Genomic DNA, 21,166 nt, shown 5'->3' on the forward strand with positions numbered 1-21,166 from the left:
TAGCTTTTAATCTCACTTTCTCACTCACTACACACTCAGCAATTATACCAGCTCCGCAGTAACTCTGGCGTTGAAGCACACCCGGGACACGCTAGGTGTCACTGTGGTGTGCCCGATGATGAAGCATGCCACCAACTAGGTTGGTGGGTGAGGGCTTTTAAAACAAACCCAATGGTTTTCCAGATAAAAGCGTACATAACAGAGTCTCGCAGCTCTAGCTAGTCCTTATTGATATACCATATATAAACTGGGGATCCGGACTAGCTTACCTAGTCCTCACTCTCTCCTTTGATCAGGCATACAAAGGAAATACTAACAGCCATACAATTACTTTCAGATGTCAGCTCATTATTTTTCAAAATACGTGCTTTTCTATGAAGTCTGCTGTTTTCTTATTGGGTTATCACACACTGTTTGCCTCAAAAATCTGTTTGTTTTCAAGCATGGTCCCCAAATGTCAGCTTAAGATTTTCCTTAACAGTTTTATTACATTGACAGATTCTCCTCCACATTCATAGGCATCACCATCAAATGTCAGTGATGCCCACAAAACTGCTAAAGACACCTACATTATGTCAAGGATGCACACCATTATGTCACGGCTGCAGTTGTGTCATGGGTGCACACCATAATGCAATGAACACCACATCATATCAGTCATGGACATTATTAATGGAAGCATGGCCACAATTATGTGATGAATCGCCACAATTAGATCAAGCATACTCACAATATGGCAAGGATAGCTGCCATTATGCCATAATTAGTCCAAGAAAACTCAAGATGTGTCAAGATTCAACATTTTTATGGTAGTATCAACATTATTTCAGGAACAGTCAATTGTTCCAGAGAAGAATCCCTTATGGGGAGCATCATATACATTTGTTGTTCCATGACACTGAGGATTGCTTCCAGAGAGAGACAATGCCTTTTAATGAGGGACACAATACCAGCCACTTACACAACACTTTCATAGCAGTGCACATGTGAGAATATAAGCACAGAGAAAAAAAACCAAATATGCACACATACTTGCACACACCACTCCCACTGTCTGAAACAAACACCTCACTCTGCTCTCAAATCTACCTTCTCTCCTTAACTACAGGGCTAATAACACACAGATATCACATACTTTTCCCCAGTCTTCAGTACACTTAACCCCTTCCATGCTGATGACGGCCGGGAGCTGTCATGGCACACAGTGCTCGTGTGCTGATGACGGCTCCCGGCCGTCATGACCGCGATCGGAATGTGCCGCACATGCACAGAATTGCGGCCGCGCCCAAGGGGTTAAAGTCTAGCAACTCCCCTCTGGCTATTGTTGCCACTTCTTTTCTAGCCCAGCTTTCAAAGGGAGTCTATGATCTATAGAGTGGGGCTTGCAAAGTGACCCCTTCCAAGAGATTTTGCGAAACAGAGCGGAGAAAGGTGGTCATGTTACAGGTAGCGTAGGCGGACACTGTGTTTGTGTATTAGTGTGTGGTCCTGCCACTGGTTTGGATGGTGAATACTCCAAGGATACAGAGATGTGTTTTCCTGCGGTATTTAAAATGGCCAGACCCTCTGAATTGCATACTACACTGAGCTGCACTTCAGGGAGCTACTTCCAAGTAGCTAATGAACTTCCCATTGGGGATTCCATTCTCAAAAGAACTTGGCTCGTGTTTCGATAGACCTAGGTCATTCAATTCACTCTATCTCACCAGCATTCAGGACTATTTCAATGCCAGTGTACATCAGAAAGTGAGTGAATACTTTTCAAAGCAAGTGTATTTTTTTTTAATCAATCTCTGTTCATTATTGTGTGCATAAGAAGAAATAAAGATTAATTGAGCTAAGCAATCCTCACCTAAAAATATTCTAGAACACACTGTACAAATTCCTGATTGTTGCTGCTCTCCAGTAGCAAAACAAGGTTGCAGAGCCATACCATAGATTTGTTTGTATAAGCACAGGTAAAAAAACGCAATGCTTTTGGATCCAAGATAACGGTGATTAACCCCTTCCATGCTCATGACGAGCTCAGCTCGTCATGAGGTAGCCTGGAGCTGTGCTCACGACGAGCTGAGCTCGTCATGACACCAGCAAAATGGCAATTCCCAGCACAGGAGGGGAATTGCCTTAGCAGCCATAGTGTTAATATAATGTAAGCTTTTGCCAAATAGCTATCAACCTGCCTTTAATAGCCACCTTCTGTCGACTGCGCCCATGCTTATGCACTTTCAGAAGTGCAATGAAATAATGTGCATTAGGCAGACAGCTTGTAAAGCACTTGCTACTTTGTTGCAAAAAACGGTATGGCTTAGGAGATAACAGGGCACTCACACAGCACTGGACAGGGATACCCTTTTCTAGTCTGGCATTGCAGCAAAGCAGAAATCCAAGTTGGGGGTCAATCATGTCCCTGATTTTCCAAGCACCCACATCAAGAATGTAAAATTCCACCCTGTCCTTCAATAGACTCTTGCAGCACATATCCTTGCCGAGGGGTCTCAAAAATTACTAAGCATTTAACTGAATTACAAACCTACACACTTCTGTGCCGTTTCCATGCGGACATGCAACACTGGAAGATACTGCCTCTCATCTTATTGGGCCGAGCCGTACCCTACAAAATGATGGCGCTACCCAGATTCCTCTATGCCCTACAGAATACACCCTATTTGGTCCCACCACAATATTTTAACGCCATTGAGTCAGAGGTGAGTGCCTTGCTTTGGAATTATGGTACCCCTCAAATAGCGTTGGCCAAACTCACAAAAAGTTGGTTCGATGGTGGAATAGCCCTGCCAGCAATTAAAAGTTATTATTGGGCCGCTCAACTAATAGTTCTCAATCATTGGGTGCATCGACCAGGGACAGATCCTGCCTATAGGATGGGCAGACACAATATGCTCCCCAGCAATTATCCCAGGGCATTGTATGGAGGGAGGAAGCATGTACCGAAATACACTCCTACCTCCACAACAATTACTCTATGGCACACTGCAACCGCCGCCCTGGGGAGGAAGAATAAAAGCACACAGGGCACCCCATTGCTCGATTCATGCCAGTTGGGAATGTTATCGACACAACCCGGATTTGACAAATGGGTGTTGATAGATCTCACGAGGGTGGGTGACCTATGGGTGGGAGGCAAGGTGATCCCGTTCAGTGATCTCCAACGGGATTATCAAGTACACAGCAGTGAAACATTTAGATACCTTCAAGCCCACAGTGCATCACAAAGCGCTATACCCAAAGATACAGATCTACCGGTCTCATCACCCCTAGAAGACAGACTGCTAGATGATTACCTCCAAGAAAAAGCCATTTCGCAGACGTATCGTAAACAATTAAACAATACACCGGACATTCTGGGGAAGACTCATGGGAAATGGGTGGATGACGTTGAGGACATTAGCAATGAAAATTGGCATGAGGCTCTGGCATCCCCCAGCGAGGTGGCGATTAGATCCCGTTTTAAATGTATCCAACTTAAATTACTGCATGGAGCCTACTACACCAGCTCGGTACTTGTCAAGATGGGTATTTTGGGCACCTCAGCCTGTCCCAGGGAGTGTGGTCAACCTGGTACCTACCTACACCAGTGGTGTGGCTGCTCGGTTCTTCAGACATACCGGAGAAAAATCACAGCAGCGATGTCATCTATTTGCCATAAAGCTTTGGAAGTTTCACCTTGCCTAGGTCTTCTTAACATTTGGGAGGCCACTGACTAGTCGAGAGCTGAGAGAATGTGGGTCTCTCTGGGTTGTATGGTGGCGAAGCGGAACATAGCAAGGACGTGGAAAGGGGTGCTAAAGCCACGGTTTAGGGACCGGACGTCTGATATGGACTGCTGCATGCAAGCGGAGAGGGTCATATATGAAGGCAGAGGCTGTCCACAAAAATGGACGAGAATCTGGAGTCAATGGAATGTGAGCAGGGGGATGATCTGTTCCCCGTTCAGCGACGATCCCCCACTTTCAGCTGATCAGGAAGCTGAGTAATGTGTTGCTTACGATGTAATGTACATAACACTCGACTGCATTGTTGACCCCATGGATCATTGTAACAATCGCTGGATTTCTGTAATAAAATGATTGAGACTGCACTGCACCGCACTTTATTATTCTTTGTTTGCATTGCTTTGCGTTTTTTTTCTATAATAAAAAGATTGGAGAAATAAAAACATACACACTTCTCATCCTCCATCAGGAGCATGAATGGAAGCAACAGTCAAAACAACATAATATAATGAAACTAACTTGGCTTACTCAGTCTCTGCAGATCATATAAGTTTAGGTGACAAAAGAAGGTTCTTACTTAGGAAGGATAACTGCCACAACCGGAAGGGATCAAAGTAATGTTTCTGACCTACAATTTAAATGCATTCACTTCGATTTTCCCTCCCCAGTGTACCGACTCTCCAGTAACCACACACACCCATTGGGTAATCAAAGTCTGTTCAATCGCAACCTGGGTCTGATGATACCATCCACCTCTTCTCGCTCAGCTTCTTCCTTTGGCAGCAAGGAAAACAGTGGGAGTAGCGTTGATAACATCGAGACTGGACTACTGCAATAGCCTGAATGCGGGAACTAATAAAGCTGTGCTCCACAGGCTGCAGTTGGTCCAGCATGCTTCTACCTGTTTGGTACTTCGCTGGCCTAGAAAGCCATCTGCCTCGGCCGCGCTTAAGACTCTCCATTGGTTACCAATACACAAGCGTATTTTATTTAAGATCCTTGTTATCACCTTTAGAGCTTTTCAGCTACAAGGGCCCAGGTACTTGTCCAATGGCTTCAAACGTCATCAGCCAGCTCGCTGCCTGAGGTCCGCTAATCAAAATCTATTGGTAACCCCGAGATTCAGACTTGTCACTAAAGGTGGGAAATCTCTTTTTGTCCTGGGTTCCAGGGCTTGGAACAAACTGCCTCCCCAGCTTCGGCTAATGTCTAATGAGAGCCACTTCAGGAAGTCCCTGAAGACCTGGGTGTTCTCCCTCACTGACGCTGCCTGTAGGGCACTGGTGTAAAGTGTGTAGTATGTACTGAGCTGCCTCTAGTCCACCAACCAATTCCAGCTGGGTTGGTCCCAAGCGCCAAGATGCTCCATGGAGTGGTAGTAGCGCTATACAAATGTGACGTTACATTACATTACATTACATTACATTACCTGCTTCCTGGCCTTCTCCTCCCGTGCTTGGGCCTTCATCTGTTGAACCTCCAAGGAGTCTGCTTTCCGCCGGCGCATAAAGAGGTCATGGTTTCCAATACAGAGCTGCAAGATCTTTGGAAAATGAAAATATGAGAACACCTCGAGAAAAGTGACATTACATCCTAAAATAAGAAAATGCAGAACGCCTTTCATCTGGGATTCTGTGACTTGAACCTTTAGAAGCAATATTTTTAAACAGTAAAAGAGGTATCAAGAGCTTCATGATTGAGAACAAAATATTTAGGAAATTCAAAACTAAGCGGACCTTGGAGATTTCAACATCAATGTAACATATGCCAGATGCTGATAATGTACAAAAATAGTTTTATTTTTGTTCAACACAATAAATATTTTTTCTTTCTTTAATCATTTTGTTTAAAAATTAATACTTATGTTTCATTTTCATATTCAAAAATTGAGTGCAGTGCATATCACTTCATTCCATTGGTGGTGTTCTGTTTTAACCAAATCCTATCCACACACTCTTCCGCATTCATCCACTATTTATCTGACAATACGATTTAATACAAGAATTCATAACATGTATTATATTTTTAGGCGAACCACAGTTTGTCCAATATTTTTATTGCAGATCAATAATGATTAATGTTAAACATGATTCAGATTGTAATCTAATATGGAATATTTAACAATTTAATAAGGATGTGGTTTCACCAATGGAAATATGGCCTCTGTTTCAATCGAAGAAAACATTCAATATAGTCATGGCTAATATCAATCGTGTCCTACGTGCGTTTCAACTTTGAGCCTTCATCAGGAAGCCATGTTTGATGTAAATCCTTATAACTAGAGCTTGAAAGTATAATTTTTAAGAGGATGACCGAATGCTTTACGTTATATAGAACGTCTACAGACCAATATCAATGGTTTTCTAGTGCTCCAATCGAGAATAAAGGATAAAATGTAGTATTATCTGAAATGTTTAAGTTCTGTGACCATTTGATTGTGGGTGCTTCTTTCACTGCCCGTTCCGGTCGTCTTCTAAAATATGCGATTAATACAGGTCACCATGGTTCGACAGTTCGAGCACGACTTGGGGCCATGGTCACACTCCAGGTAGTAGAGGCACATGCAGTGCGGCTCCGTCACAGACATCAGTCGGTTACAGGAACCGCAGACCTTGAAACTGGGCATCCCTCAAGCACCAGTCGACGTAGACTCGAAAAATAAGTCGACAAAAGTCGCAAAAAAATGACTGGAGTTACCACTCTCTCCGGATCTGCGATTGCTGGTGCGGAAAAAAAAAACCTGATGTCAGCGCGCGAGGGCGGCATCTAAGTAGCTTCCGCAATATCAGCCCGGCGACCACGACGCCGACGAGGGACACCGAGTCGACAGACGCCACCTACTGACGCGCAGGGGTGCTGCTGACAAAAAGCTTTCCGGATCTAGTCGGACGCCTGGTGGAGATTCGAAGGTAAGGAATCTATAACTAACTGTTTCTTTCAGATTGCGTCTTTACGCAACAATGTTCTCCTTTTGGTAAAGGCATATGTTGCAAACAGTTATTTAAGGTCGGTTTCTGGGGGTGTCCTTCTGGCCTTAGGGTTGTTGGGGGGCTAAAGGTCCAGAGTACCATCAGCAGTTACTAGTTACCTGCCCTGGCGCGTCGGGGTGCAGAGGTCCTAGTCATGTTTAAAGCTGTGTGCGCTATGCAGGTGGAAAGGGGGGCACATAAAAACAGGCTGCAGAGTAGGACTGTGGACAAGTCCAGAAGCCCCCAACAGGGGGCTCGGTTCACAAGGGTCCGGGGTGCAGGGAAGCACAGTTGGTTCATCGGTACTCTGGCTGAGGCGATTGGGTGCAGAGTAGGTCGGTCGGCTGTGCTCATGGATTCTAAGGCACTCGCAGTTGTCGGTCTCGCCGGCTGAGGGTGCAAAATACGGACAGCTGGGCCACTCTGGAAGTGGGTCTCTGAGTTGCTGATGTCCCTCAACAGCTGCTCAGAATCTTTGTTGTTAGAATCCCCACTGGACTTAAACAGTCCATGGTTGCTACCAGGGGTCCAGTACCCTGGGTATTGGTGCTGTACGGCTCTGGCCGTTCGTGGTGTTGTCTCACTCAGTGGGGGCTGATCTGACCTTTGGTAGCTGTGAGAAGTTGGCCTGATAGGTAGTGTTTCCAATTCTGGAACCACTGGTTATCAGTCCAAACAAACCCCAAAGATGTCAGGTTGTAAGTCAACCTTGTAGACAAGCTATCCTAGTGGTAGCATGGACTAAGCAGCCTTAAAGGCTTAACTTAAGAGGTCGTGTTAAGCGAGCTTGTTTTACCACATACAATCCTGTAATCAAATGAAAGGACACCACACAAGTATATATTATAAAAATATATGTATTTATTACTAAATTACTCCCCAGTACTCTTTATGAGGAAAGGGGCACAAGCGTTAAATCAAAAGCACTGTTACACATATAAAGTTGCACGTTTATGGATGAGGGCGGGTGGCCACTCAGACCATATATCAAAAAAGTGGTATAAGTAACACTTTACGAACAATGGTTAGGCCTAGGGCCTAGAGATTCGCTGGGAGCAGTCAGGACAAGCAATGAAGAAGTCGGGAGTAGCCCACAGGAGACGGATGCAGCACGGAAAGTGCAGCGCGCACCAATGCACTGTCAATGGTGCGTAAAAGTCAGTTAAAGTGAATAAAAAGATACTTCCGCTGAACCTAGGAACACAAAACTTTAGACACAGACCCTAGAGGTGTGTACCAGTGTAAAGACACCGGCGTTGCAAAGTTACCTCACCCACAGGCCGTGGGTGCACAGGGTCGAAGTGGCGTCGGGTTCTGTCACGCAGGTTCTGGGTGCTTGGAGCTGTTGCAGCTGCAGGCGCTGTGAAGCAGAAGTGTCCGGTGCGATCCCAGGGTGGATCGATGTAGAAAAGTACCTGAAAGCAGAGGGGACAGAGTCTGGGTCACTCAGCAGTGACCAGGGTGGAACCAGGACGGAACCAGGCAATGTCGGGCGCAATCAGGCGGTTGTCGATAGGCTTCTCTCCGCTGTCACGTGGGCTCTGGGGCATCTGCGACGTCCAGGAGCGGGTCACGATCTGTCCCACGTAGGCTCTCGCCGTCAGCACCGTCGGCTTGAAGATTGTAGCAAACAGCACTTGGCAAAAGCAATCCACGCGGAACCGGGAGATTGCTTATCACTCGAACCAGGAGGGTCAGAGTGGGGGCTCCTTTTCACAGGAGCTGGTGCAGATCTGGAGCAACCAGAAAAGCAAGTCGTATTTCGAAGTTCGTCGGCACAGGGGCCACAAGCCAGCTGGCAAGTGACCGGGCCAACGCGTCGAGCGCACACAAGCAGAAGGGCCCCACGCAGCACTCGTCGAGTGTGGAGGGGTGAGCTTTGGTGCAAGTGGAGCTCGGGGCTGGGGCTTCTCAAACCCCGGTGTACAGCTTCGAGGGTCACTCGTGGGCCGCACGGTCAGCGTCTCGTGGCCTTTTCAAGATGGCGTGCCCCACGCTTCCGGTCGCCTCCACGGGTCTCAGCTCTGCAGGGACTGTGGATCGGGCAGGTAGAAGGCAGGCAAGCTTGATCTCGTCGATCTCTGTCGCTCGAGTTCCGGCGGGAACTGCAACAAAGCAAGGGTCGAGGGCTGGATGGTGCCTGTTTGCACAGGGTGGTCACTCCTTGACCACAAGGGAGATTCTTCAGTCTTCTCACGTCGTGTAGAAAGTCGAAGGGTCCAGATTTCGTTTCTTATGTTTCTTCAGGATGATCTGAGGTCCGTTGGGACTGCTCCCCCTCTTATTCGAATCTAGGGGGTTGGACATCCTGCTAGGTCCCCTCCTATGGGTGGGACCCAGGAAGGGGGTGGTTACACCCCTCTCCTTTGATCCTGGCCGCGCTGGGACAGGGGCTGGGAGGCCCCAGAACCGGTTTGGCCGGATCCTGCAAGGGGCAGCCTTGTGCTCCCCAGGCAGTGTCTGGTTTCATTGAAACCTCCCTACTCCAATCCACTATCTCCTGTCTGGGGTGGTTTGACACCGCCCTGTGACAGGAAACTCTTTGTCCAGGCCTCCTCTGCCGGGTTTCGGTCAGCAGCAGGAGGTCAGACCCGTGTCTGTGGCAGGGGCATCCATTTTGTGGATCTGAGGCTCATTTTAAATCAACCGCGTTTCAGTAAAGTAACATGTCTTCTCCCTCTAGAAGGGTGGAATGCTATCCCCGTCGCCAGAACTGGCGAGGGGATAGTATTCCAATTCGTATGACACCTTACACGACATGTTTTGATAAAGCCAAACCAAAGTTGCTATATAACCGCGAGGATTATAATGCGCCTAAGAGTATATGGTATGGCATTATCCCGGATCAGCTTAGGGAGTTGTTCCCGACAGCTGCAGACAGGCTCAGCTCATGCCAGAGCACCATCTCACATAAAACCACGCACTCTGCCTCCAGGATTGATGAGGCCTTCCATAGGAGTGGCTTACAGGCTATATATGTGTCCAGATATAGGTTTAGATATAGGTATACTATATCTAAGCAAGGGGTGATTACACCCACTTGCCCCAGCTGAGTGATCAGCCAGTTGTGTCAATTTAAGAACCAGCCAGGGGTGGCAAAAGCTATGCTTCAGCCCCTGGTAGGCCTTGGTGGCACCTATGCCCTGAGCACCTATAGTGCATGGTACAGGGGCTGACAAGGAGTCCATTTCCAATTGTGGTATGTACCTATAGCACATGTATTACAAATTTAGAGAGAGAACAGCAGGCTGGGGGTCTGATTAGCAGGCCCACAGCCTCAGTAAGTCGAAAACCAGTGAAGCAAAAAGCAAAAAATTGGGGTGACCATAGGATAGCAGACCCTACTCTCCTACATAACCCCCCCCCAAACGCAGGGACATTAAACTTAACCTTGACCAGATAAGTCTTCATGTTCTAAGTGGAAGTACCTGGAGAGACCATCTGCATTACCATGGTCAGTCCCTGGGCGGTGCTCCACTGTAAAGTCCATCCCCTGTAGGGAAATGGACCACCTGAGCAGTTTGGGATTTTCACCCTTCATCTGATTTAGCCACAAGAGGGGCTTATGGTCTGTCTGAATTAGGAAGTGAGTACCAAACAAGTATGGCCTCAACTTCTTCAGGGCCCAAACCACAGCAAAGGCCTCCCTCTCAATAGCTGACCAACGTTTCTCCCTGGGGGTCAGCCTTCTGCTAATAAAAGCAATGGGCTGGTCTTGACCATCTTGATTAAGTTGTGAAAGCACAGCTCCCACCCCCAACTCAGAAGCATCTGTCTGTACAATGAACTGTTTGGAGTAGTCAGGACTCTTCAGGATAGGTGCAGAGCACATGGCCTTCTTCAGGTCATCAAATGCCTTTTGACAGCTAACTGTCCACTGAACCTTTTTGGGCATCTTCTTGGATGTCAAGTCATTCAATGGTGTCACAATGGACCCATAGTTCTTTACAAATTTTCTGTAATACCCAGTCAGGCCCAAGAAGGCTCTGACTTGTGTCTGGGTAGTTGGAGGAGTCCAGTCCTGTATGGTCTGGATCTTGCTCTCCAGTGGTTGAACTTGACCCCCACCTACTAGGTGGCCCAAGTACACAACCTTGCTCTGCCCTATCTGGCACTTAGTAGCCTTGATAGTCAGGCCTGCCTTTTGCAGGGCCTCCAGAACCTTCTTCAGGTGGATCAGGTGATCCTCCCAGGTGGAGCTAAAGACAGCAATATCATCTAGATATGCTGCGCAAAAGTCATCCAACCCAGCAAGGACTTGGTTCACCAACCTTTGGAAAGTGGCAGGTGCATTCTTCAAACCAAAGGGCATTACCACAAACTGATAATGCCCACTAGGGGTAGAGAATGCTGTTTTGGCTTTTGACTCTTCAGCTAGTCTGATTTGCCAGTAGCCAGCTGTCAAATCAAATGTGCTCAGAAACTTGGCAGAAGCCAATTTATCAATGAGCTCATCTGCTCTTGGAATGGGATGAGCATCTGTCCTAGTGACAGCATTGAGACCTCTGTAGTCCACACAAAACCTCATTTCTCTCTTCCCATCTTTGGTATGAGGTTTTGGCACAAGGACCACTGGGCTAGCCCATGGGCTCTCTGATGGCTCAATCACTCCAAGCTCCAACATCTTTTGCACCTCAGCCTTTATACAATCCCTGACATGGTCAGGTTGCCTGTAGATCTTATTCTTCACAGGCAGATTGTCACCAGTATCCACCTCATGGGTGCACCAGCTAGTCTGACTGGGTGTGAGTGAAAACAAGTGTCTGTGGGCCTGCAACACCTGTCTGCAGTCCACCTGTTGCTGCTCAGTGAGGCTGCCTGCCAAGGCTACTCCATCAACTGAACCATCATCAGGGTTCTGGGAAAGCAGGTCTGGGAGAGGGTCACTCTCTTCCTCCTGTTCCCCATCTGTGGCCATGAGGAGACTCATGTCCTCCCTGTCAACAAATGCTTTCAAACGATTGACATGGAGCACCCTGTGGGGGCTCCTAGGGGTGCCAAAGTCAACCAGGTAGGTGACTTCTCCCTTCTTTTCAATGATAGGGTAGGGTCCAGTCCATTGGTCCTGGAGAGCTGCTGGCCCCACTGGGTCCAACACCCACACCTTCTGCCCTGGCTGGTACTCAACCAGAACAGCCTTTTGGTCATGCCAGGCTTTCTGTAATTCCTGACTGGCCTCAAGGTTTTTGGATGCTCTCTCCATGTATTCAGCCATCCTGGAGCGGAGACCAAGTACATAATCCACAATGTCTAGTTTAGGCTTTTTGAGAGGTAACTCCCATCCTTCCTTCACCAAACTCAATGGACCTCTTACAGGGTGGCCAAACAAAAGTTCAAAAGGGCTGTAGCCAACCCCCTTCTGTGGGACCTCTCTGTAAGCAAAGAGCAAGCAGGGTAAAAGGATGTCCCATTTCCGCCTAAGCTTCTCTGGTAAACCTTTTATCATTCCCTTTAGGGTCTTGTTGAACCTTTCCACAAGCCCATTGCACTGTGGATGGTAGGGTGTGGTAAACTTATAGTTTACTCCACACTCTTTCCACATTGCTTTTAAGTATCCAGACATGAAGTTGGTACCTCTGTCTGAAAGAACCTCCTTTGGAAAGCCCACTCTTGAGAAAACTGCAATGAGGGCTTTTGCCACCACAGGAGCTGTGGTGGTCCTCAGGGGAATTGCTTCTGGGTACCTGGTGGCATGATCCACTACCACCAGTATAAATCTGTGCCCAGATGCTGTTTGAGGATCCATGGGACCCACAATGTCTATTCCAACTCTTTCAAAGGGTACCCCCACCACAGGTAGTGGTATCAGGGGGGCCTTTGTTGTGCCACCTGACTTACCACTGGCTTGGCAAGTGACACAGGAGCGACAAAACTCCTTGACATTTTCTGACATGTGAGGCCAGTGAAAGTGTGGAACAAGCCTGTCCCAAGTCTTGTTCTGGCCTAAGTGTCCTGCAAGGGGAATATCATGGGCCAAGGTAAGAAGGAAGCCCCTAAACTTCAAAGGTATAACCAACCTCCTGGTTGTGCCAGGCTTGGGGTCTCTAGCCTCTGAATAAAGGAGTCCTTCATCCCAATACACTTTATGGGTACCTTGAGCATTCCCTGCAGCCTCAGCAGCAGCTTGCTGTCTGAGGGGTTCAAGTGAAGGGCAATCTAATTGGGCCTGCCCCAGGTCTGCCCTTGAGGGTCCCCCTGTCCCCAGAAACTCAACCTGATCAGGTTCAAGCTCCTCAGAGACAGTCTCCTCTTGGACTGCAGAATCAGTTTCCTGTGAAACCTGATCCTCAACCTGGGGCAAGTGGGAAGGCACAGCCTTAACCCTCTTGCTCCTTCTCTTGGGTTGTGGTTGGTCTATTGTTTCAAGATCCACCACTGGTTCAGGAAGGCACTTCTTAGCCTGAGACCTTGTCACTGCAAGGACATGAGCTGAAATCCCTAGCATTTCTGCATGAGTCCTGTACTCCACTTCTGACCAAACTGAGCTTTCAAGATCATTGCCTAACAGACAGTCTACTGGGAGGTCTGCACTCACAACAACTTTCTTTAGGCCATCTACCCCTCCCCAGGAGAAGTTCACAACAGCCACACTATGGGAAGTAGTGGAGTTGCTTGCATTGGTCACTAGGTAACTTTCACCTAGTACAATTTGTCCAGGGTCCACAAAGCCAGGTGCCACCATTGTGACACTGGCACAAGTGTCCCTGTAGGCCTGAGCCAGTTTCTCATTAATTAAGGGAGTCTGCCTATATTTGCCCAGGTTACTGGGGCTTACTGCAGTGGGCAAAGATATGTCCACATCATATAGGAGAACTGCCTGTGTGGGGATTCTGACTAGGCCAGATTCCACCTCAGTACCCAGGGTCAACCCTACTAAACCCTTTGGCTGTGTACCACCACTGCTGACTGTACTAGGGGGTGCAGTTGCTTTAGGAGCTGCAGTGGTGGGGACTGGATTTTTCTTAGTGCATTCACTGCCCCAGTGTGAAACTGATTTGCAGGTATTACACCAAGGTTTCTTTGGGCCATCATTCTTCTTTTTCTTGTTTCCATTTTGGGAACCCCCCTCCTTATTGCTAGTTTGGGGGCCTGAAGACTTCTGGTCCTTTTCTTTATCTTTCTGATTCCCACCCTTCTGGTCTGTTTTCTTCTGGTCACCTTGGTTCTGGTTTTTCTGCTTAATCCTTGTTCTGACCCATTTGTCTGCCTTCTTTCCCAATTCTTGGGGAGAGGTCAAATCAGAGTCAACAAGGTATTGATGCAACAGCTGGTTCTGACAGTTATTAAGGATCTGTTCTCTCATCATAAGATTGTACAATCCTGTATAGTCTGAAACTTTACTTCCCTGCAGCCAACCCTCCAGAGCCTTAGTGGCACAATCTACAAAATCAGTCCAGTCCTGAGTCTGTGCTTTTTGGGTGTCTCTGAACAACAACCTGTATTGCTCAGTGGTTAGGCCAAACCCTTCAATAAGAGCACTCTTCAGAACAGAGTAGTTTTTGGCATCCTCAGGTCTAACAGTGAGGAGCCTGTCCCTCCCTTTCTCAGAAAAGGAGTACCATAAAATTGCTGCCCACTGATCCTCAGGGACCTGCTGTACCATGCAGGCCCTCTCAAGAGCAGTCATCCATTTGTGGATATCATCCCCTTCCTTGTAGGGGGGCACAATTTTTGTCAGGTTTCTATTGTCATAGGCCCTGTCTTTTTCTTTAGGAACTTTGCTGCCACCAGTGGCATCTAAGCCACACAATTTTTTCTCTCTTGCTAAAGCAAGTTTAGCTTGAGCCAAGGCTACCTCTTCCCTTTCTATTTGGAGTTGGACAGCCCTCATCCTGGCCCTATGCTCTTTTCTCTGGGAGGAAGTCATTCCTCTTTGAGATTCTCTTGAGGCACTAGAAAGGTGAGAGTCCCTTGACAGAGATCTCTCCCTTCTATTACCTGGGAGAATTTGGTTATGAGATCTGGAGTGGTGCTGGCCCCCTCCATTCCCATGTAGGTCCAAGTTGGCCTGGTTAAGCCTGGCAACCTGTACCTGGTTTCCCACCTGATCCTGATCTTCAGGCTCATCTACATCAGAGCCTTCTTCTGGGTCTTCCTCTTCCTCCTCTATTCCTTCTTGAAGATCCTCATTCTCAGGGGAGTTTATCCCTTCCTCTGTTTCTAAGGGAGTCTGACTCTCCTTGTCTAGGTCATCCTTTGCTAGGAGAGCTATTAGGGAAGGAATGGTAGGGCCTCTGCCCTTTTTTAGCCCCCTGGCTGTGCACAAGGCACTCAGGTCTTTGTGGCTAAGGTTGTCATATCTGGATGTTGTCCCTATAGGATCAACTATTACAGGAGCAGAGCCTGAGGCTCTTTCTGTATCAGACATGACTGCTAGTGAGGTGTAAGTGGTGCACTTACCTACACTAAGTGGTTTCCTACTGTACCTTGCTAGTAAGTTGTAGTCAGGGTGTGCTAATCCCTTTAATCTACAACTACTAAGTTCAGTAGAACTTAATATGCTAAGCTTTTGATTTATATGTACCTAGAGGTACTTGATGTGATCTTTCAATTTGATAAAGATTGCAATGGTAAAACAAACAGCAAGCTCAAATCCGCACCGCTGCACACCAATGTGAGAAGTTGGCCTGATAGGTAGTGTTTCCAATTCTGGAACCACTGGTTATCAGTCCAAACAAACCCCAAAGATGTCAGGTTGTAAGTCAACCTTGTAGACAAGCTATCCTAGTGGTAGCATGGACTAAGCAGCCTTAAAGGCTTAACTTAAGAGGTCGTGTTAAGCGAGCTTGTTTTACCACATACAATCCTGTAATCAAATGAAAGGACACCACACAAGTATATATTATAAAAATATATGTATTTATTACTAAATTACTCCCCAGTACTCTTTATGAGGAAAGGGGCACAAGCGTTAAATCAAAAGCACTGTTACACATATAAAGTTGCACGTTTATGGATGAGGGCGGGTGGCCACTCAGACCATATATCAAAAAAGTGGTATAAGTAACACTTTACGAACAATGGTTAGGCCTAGGGCCTAGAGATTCGCTGGGAGCAGTCAGGACAAGCAATGAAGAAGTCGGGAGTAGCCCACAGGAGACGGATGCAGCACGGAAAGTGCAGCGCGCACCAATGCACTGTCAATGGTGCGTAAAAGTCAGTTAAAGTGAATAAAAAGATACTTCCGCTGAACCTAGGAACACAAAACTTTAGACACAGACCCTAGAGGTGTGTACCAGTGTAAAGACACCGGCGTTGCAAAGTTACCTCACCCACAGGCCGTGGGTGCACAGGGTCGAAGTGGCGTCGGGTTCTGTCACGCAGGTTCTGGGTGCTTGGAGCTGTTGCAGCTGCAGGCGCTGTGAAGCAGAAGTGTCCGGTGCGATCCCAGGGTGGATCGATGTAGAAAAGTACCTGAAAGCAGAGGGGACAGAGTCTGGGTCACTCAGCAGTGACCAGGGTGGAACCAGGACGGAACCAGGCAATGTCGGGCGCAATCAGGCGGTTGTCGATAGGCTTCTCTCCGCTGTCACGTGGGCTCTGGGGCATCTGCGACGTCCAGGAGCGGGTCACGATCTGTCCCACGTAGGCTCTCGCCGTCAGCACCGTCGGCTTGAAGATTGTAGCAAACAGCACTTGGCAAAAGCAATCCACGCGGAACCGGGAGATTGCTTATCACTCGAACCAGGAGGGTCAGAGTGGGGGCTCCTTTTCACAGGAGCTGGTGCAGATCTGGAGCAACCAGAAAAGCAAGTCGTATTTCGAAGTTCGTCGGCACAGGGGCCACAAGCCAGCTGGCAAGTGACCGGGCCAACGCGTCGAGCGCACACAAGCAGAAGGGCCCCACGCAGCACTCGTCGAGTGTGGAGGGGTGAGCTTTGGTGCAAGTGGAGCTCGGGGCTGGGGCTTCTCAAACCCCGGTGTACAGCTTCGAGGGTCACTCGTGGGCCGCACGGTCAGCGTCTCGTGGCCTTTTCAAGATGGCGTGCCCCACGCTTCCGGTCGCCTCCACGGGTCTCAGCTCTGCAGGGACTGTGGATCGGGCAGGTAGAAGGCAGGCAAGCTTGATCTCGTCGATCTCTGTCGCTCGAGTTCCGGCGGGAACTGCAACAAAGCAAGGGTCGAGGGCTGGATGGTGCCTGTTTGCACAGGGTGGTCACTCCTTGACCACAAGGGAGATTCTTCAGTCTTCTCACGTCGTGTAGAAAGTCGAAGGGTCCAGATTTCGTTTCTTATGTTTCTTCAGGATGATCTGAGGTCCGTTGGGACTGCTCCCCCTCTTATTCGAATCTAGGGGGTTGGACATCCTGCTAGGTCCCCTCCTATGGGTGGGACCCAGGAAGGGGGTGGTTACACCCCTCTCCTTTGATCCTGGCCGCGCTGGGACAGGGGCTGGGAGGCCCCAGAACCGGTTTGGCCGGATCCTGCAAGGGGCAGCCTTGTGCTCCCCAGGCAGTGTCTGGTTTCATTGAAACCTCCCTACTCCAATCCACTATCTCCTGTCTGGGGTGGTTTGACACCGCCCTGTGACAGGAAACTCTTTGTCCAGGCCTCCTCTGCCGGGTTTCGGTCAGCAGCAGGAGGTCAGACCCGTGTCTGTGGCAGGGGCATCCATTTTGTGGATCTGAGGCTCATTTTAAATCAACCGCGTTTCAGTAAAGTAACATGTCTTCTCCCTCTAGAAGGGTGGAATGCTATCCCCGTCGCCAGAACTGGCGAGGGGATAGTATTCCAATTCGTATGACACCTTACACGACATGTTTTGATAAAGCCAAACCAAAGTTGCTATATAACCGCGAGGATTATAATGCGCTTAAGAGTATATGGTATGGCATTATCCCGGATCAGCTTAGGGAGTTGTTCCCGACAGCTGCAGACAGGCTCAGCTCATGCCAGAGCACCATCTCACATAAAACCACGCACTCTGCCTCCAGGATTGATGAGGCCTTCCATAGGAGTGGCTTACAGGCTATATATGTGTCCAGATATAGGTTTAGATATAGGTATACTATATCTAAGCAAGGGGTGATTACACCCACTTGCCCCAGCTGAGTGATCAGCCAGTTGTGTCAATTTAAGAACCAGCCAGGGGTGGCAAAAGCTATGCTTCAGCCCCTGGTAGGCCTTGGTGGCACCTATGCCCTGAGCACCTATAGTGCATGGTACAGGGGCTGACAAGGAGTCCATTTCCAATTGTGGTATGTACCTATAGCACATGTATTACAAATTTAGAGAGAGAACAGCAGGCTGGGGGTCTGATTAGCAGGCCCACAGCCTCAGTAAGTCGAAAACCAGTGAAGCAAAAAGCAAAAAATTGGGGTGACCATAGGATAGCAGACCCTACTCTCCTACAGTAGCACAGGTACCTCTTCGTGGGGGGCTGCTGCTTCGGGCTGGCCAGGGAGCAGCAGCACGGTAAACCAGACTCTGCTTCTTTGGTGCCTGCGAATTAAGGGGAGTACTTCCTCTACTCCATGGGAGATTACTGGCAACTTGTGAAAGTCTGGCAGTCTACCAGGGTTCTTGGCAGATGTTCAGCTGCAGGACGACTTGGTCGTGATTGTCGAGGCTGGTACAGGCAGGCAGGGTTTGGTGCCAAAAATCCGCAGAGAAAACAAGAACTGAAAACCTGCTGTGCTCTTCTTTGTCCTCTTCTTCTGGATCCGCCAAATCTAAGTTCTCCTTCACTATAAAAGCCACCATCCGAGGGCCTTACGCACCAACTTGCCTTTCGGCCAATTTCTGCGGATAAGGCGTAATTGTAGTGCTGTGTCCGATTACAAAAAGGAATCCACAATCCTTTCTAGGAACCTACTCGACAGGGGCTACCCTAAAAGCGAGGTCTTGAAAGCTAGAAAACGGGCTAGGAACAACAACCGTGAGGCACTGCTTGAGCGACAGGAAAGAGTCCCTGTCGAGAACCAACCTATCACTTGTGTGACTACATTTACCCCATTGTCCAATCAAATTAGGAACACGATTAAACATCATTGGGACATATTAAACACTGGTGACATGACCCTGGAAGAACCTAGATTCGCCTTTAAGAGATCACAAAATCTGAAGGACATCCTAATTAGCACCAGACCTAAGAGAACCAGAAGGGAAACCAAACTAACATTGTGGCATTTACCTCCGGTCACGGGCCATTATCCTTGTGGGATGTGTGGTGTCTGTAGATACACTATGACAGTCAAAACCATACAGCTCTCAGAGACCTTCACATGGGAGATTAGACACCACACAAACTGTAACACCTCACACTGTATATACCTACTCACGTGCCCTTGTGGCTTACAATATATCGGGATGACAACACGTCCCGTTAAAACCCGAATCATTGAACATCGCAGCAACTTTCGCTGCAAGAAGACTCACACAAAAATGTGCAAACATTATGTAGACCACAACATGATGAAGATTCCATGAAATGGGTAGTACTAGAATCTAGCCCCAACTGCCCGAAAAATGCCCTCTTCCAGAAGGAACAGAGATGGGTCCATCGACTGTCTTCAGACAAGCAGGGTCTGAACGAGGACATTCTGTGGCACTCTCTCTGAGCCATTCAGTCCCGACCATTATACTGTTGCCACCATTATAAAATAGCCTTATGACCATCACTGAGCTGCACTCAGAGACTCAGCTCTCCTACAATACCTTCCCCCGCTGGTACCATACCTCCCAGTGAACAACACACACACTATACATGGTTCCCATACCTCTGGTACACCATGGCCATATTTATTGCCACTCACTCAGCCACTCTACGACCCTGTGTATTCCCTGTGCCAGTTGCGTCTGGGTCGCTGTCTCCCTAACACACACGAGACAGGGGGGTTATCCCAATTTATTCGGGAAGCCATTGGATCCCCCAGCGCCAAACTACTGACGTTTACACGCCGCCTATGCTTCCCAAACTATGCACATTTTTAGTAATACGAGGCATAGTTTGGATAAGCTCAGTATCATAGGCACCGATGCACCAGTCCAATATGGCCGCCATTACATCGGTCAATATCACGTAATGCGACGCTATGGGCTATGACACGTCACAAACGCCGCCCCGGCGGGACATAATAGACTATGTCCGTTAAAAAACAGTTAGTCCTTCAAATGTCACACACAGTACGCTAGACTTCCCATCAGGCTCCCCGTACTAGTAACATTGGTTACTGCTAACAGAGCTAGCGTCTATAAGCGACCAGCCCTTTACACGCCGATACACCAGTCTAAGATGGCCGCGCCCCGATCGGCCATAATCACGTGACACGTCACAGGAGGCGGAGACGCGTGGTACACGCCGATTCGTTTTGTTTTGGTTAAATAACCCTGACCGCCGAGCTCACATATCTACTCGAGCTCGGCGGAGAAGGGTAGGTCATACCACCGGGACACAGGAGATTAGAGGTGAGTGCAAGAGCGACAAACGGGGGATGGGAGGATAAGAGCCCCTTGGTTTTTAAAGAGTTGTTCACCTGTAAATAACCCTTTGGCGCTACTTATGTTCTACCTTTAGCTAAAACCCAAGGGCTCATCCTTGATGTTCTATCCCGCCGACCCCTCATGTGGCTTTGTAGTTCTTGACCAGTAGGTAAGTCGGGAATACGAGCCTTACATACCTTTAGCTCCTCTAGCCACAGAGTATGTGTGTGTGTTTGCACCTAGCCACCTTAAGCAACAAACGGTGTCTCTCTCTGTCTCTTTACAATGCCTGCCCACGGCAAGAACCGAGGTGAACAGTGTCTCTAGCCTGGATAGCTGCTGTATATACCTTTTTTAGCCTTTTAACCTCCCCCACCCCACAAACCCCCTCACCAGCCCAGTGGTTGTTGTGTGTGCCTCACCATTCACACTATGCACATACAACTGACAAGGCATGCAGTGGTTTTTGTTTAATGCTCAATAATACCAACAGCATGCCACACTTTTCACGGATCCTATGATTGACGTGACCTACTTTCTTTATTGCAAACTTGTTTTTAACCATTGTTGTTTATCTCTTCCCTTTGTGTAGGCATAGGACAACCCACAGAGGTAAACATACACCATCACACACATGACACTAGCATGTTGTTTTTCACCTTTTTAAGGTCCTGATGAATCGCGGGCAATTATTACCCATTGCGAGAAACATGTCGACCATCTTCACGCCTAGTCTCATCTAGGGTCACCTGACCTAACTTGTTGACACCTAGTGAGCTAGTCCCTTGTTTTTAATTGCAGCCAGGGGACCCCCAGAATAAAGTGAATTCCGGTACCCCTAGCTACATTTTAATATCCCATTTCACTATCACACACCATCTTGCCCACACACCCACACCTCACCATAAGGCTGTTGGATAAAAAGATCTCCGCCAAAGAGCCCCTCTTTGAGGTGAGCCCGTCGGGGATTGCACCGCCTCCCCGACGAGGAGCAACCGCCGATGATGAAGCATGACACCCTTATGGGTGTGTGAGGCAAATCCA

The 21,166-nt window shown here is 48.2% G+C and overlaps 1 protein-coding gene across 3 annotated transcripts in view; it reads right to left on the reverse strand.

Moving 5' to 3' along the window:
• The window catches only part of NF2 (NF2, moesin-ezrin-radixin like (MERLIN) tumor suppressor), a 484,134-nt gene that overhangs the window by 279,734 nt on the left and 183,234 nt on the right, over positions 1–21,166 (reverse strand). For all 3 annotated transcript variants that reach the window (XM_086943228.1, XM_086943229.1, XM_086943227.1), the window contains exon 10: positions 5,161–5,274. In XM_086943228.1, coding sequence (XP_086799354.1) covers positions 5,161–5,274 — 114 coding nt within the window. The remainder of the gene's footprint in view (positions 1–5,160; positions 5,275–21,166) is intronic.

This window comes from Lissotriton vulgaris, chromosome 11, assembly GCF_964263255.1.
Source record: "Lissotriton vulgaris chromosome 11, aLisVul1.2, whole genome shotgun sequence".
Lineage (NCBI taxonomy): Eukaryota > Metazoa > Chordata > Amphibia > Caudata > Salamandridae > Lissotriton > Lissotriton vulgaris.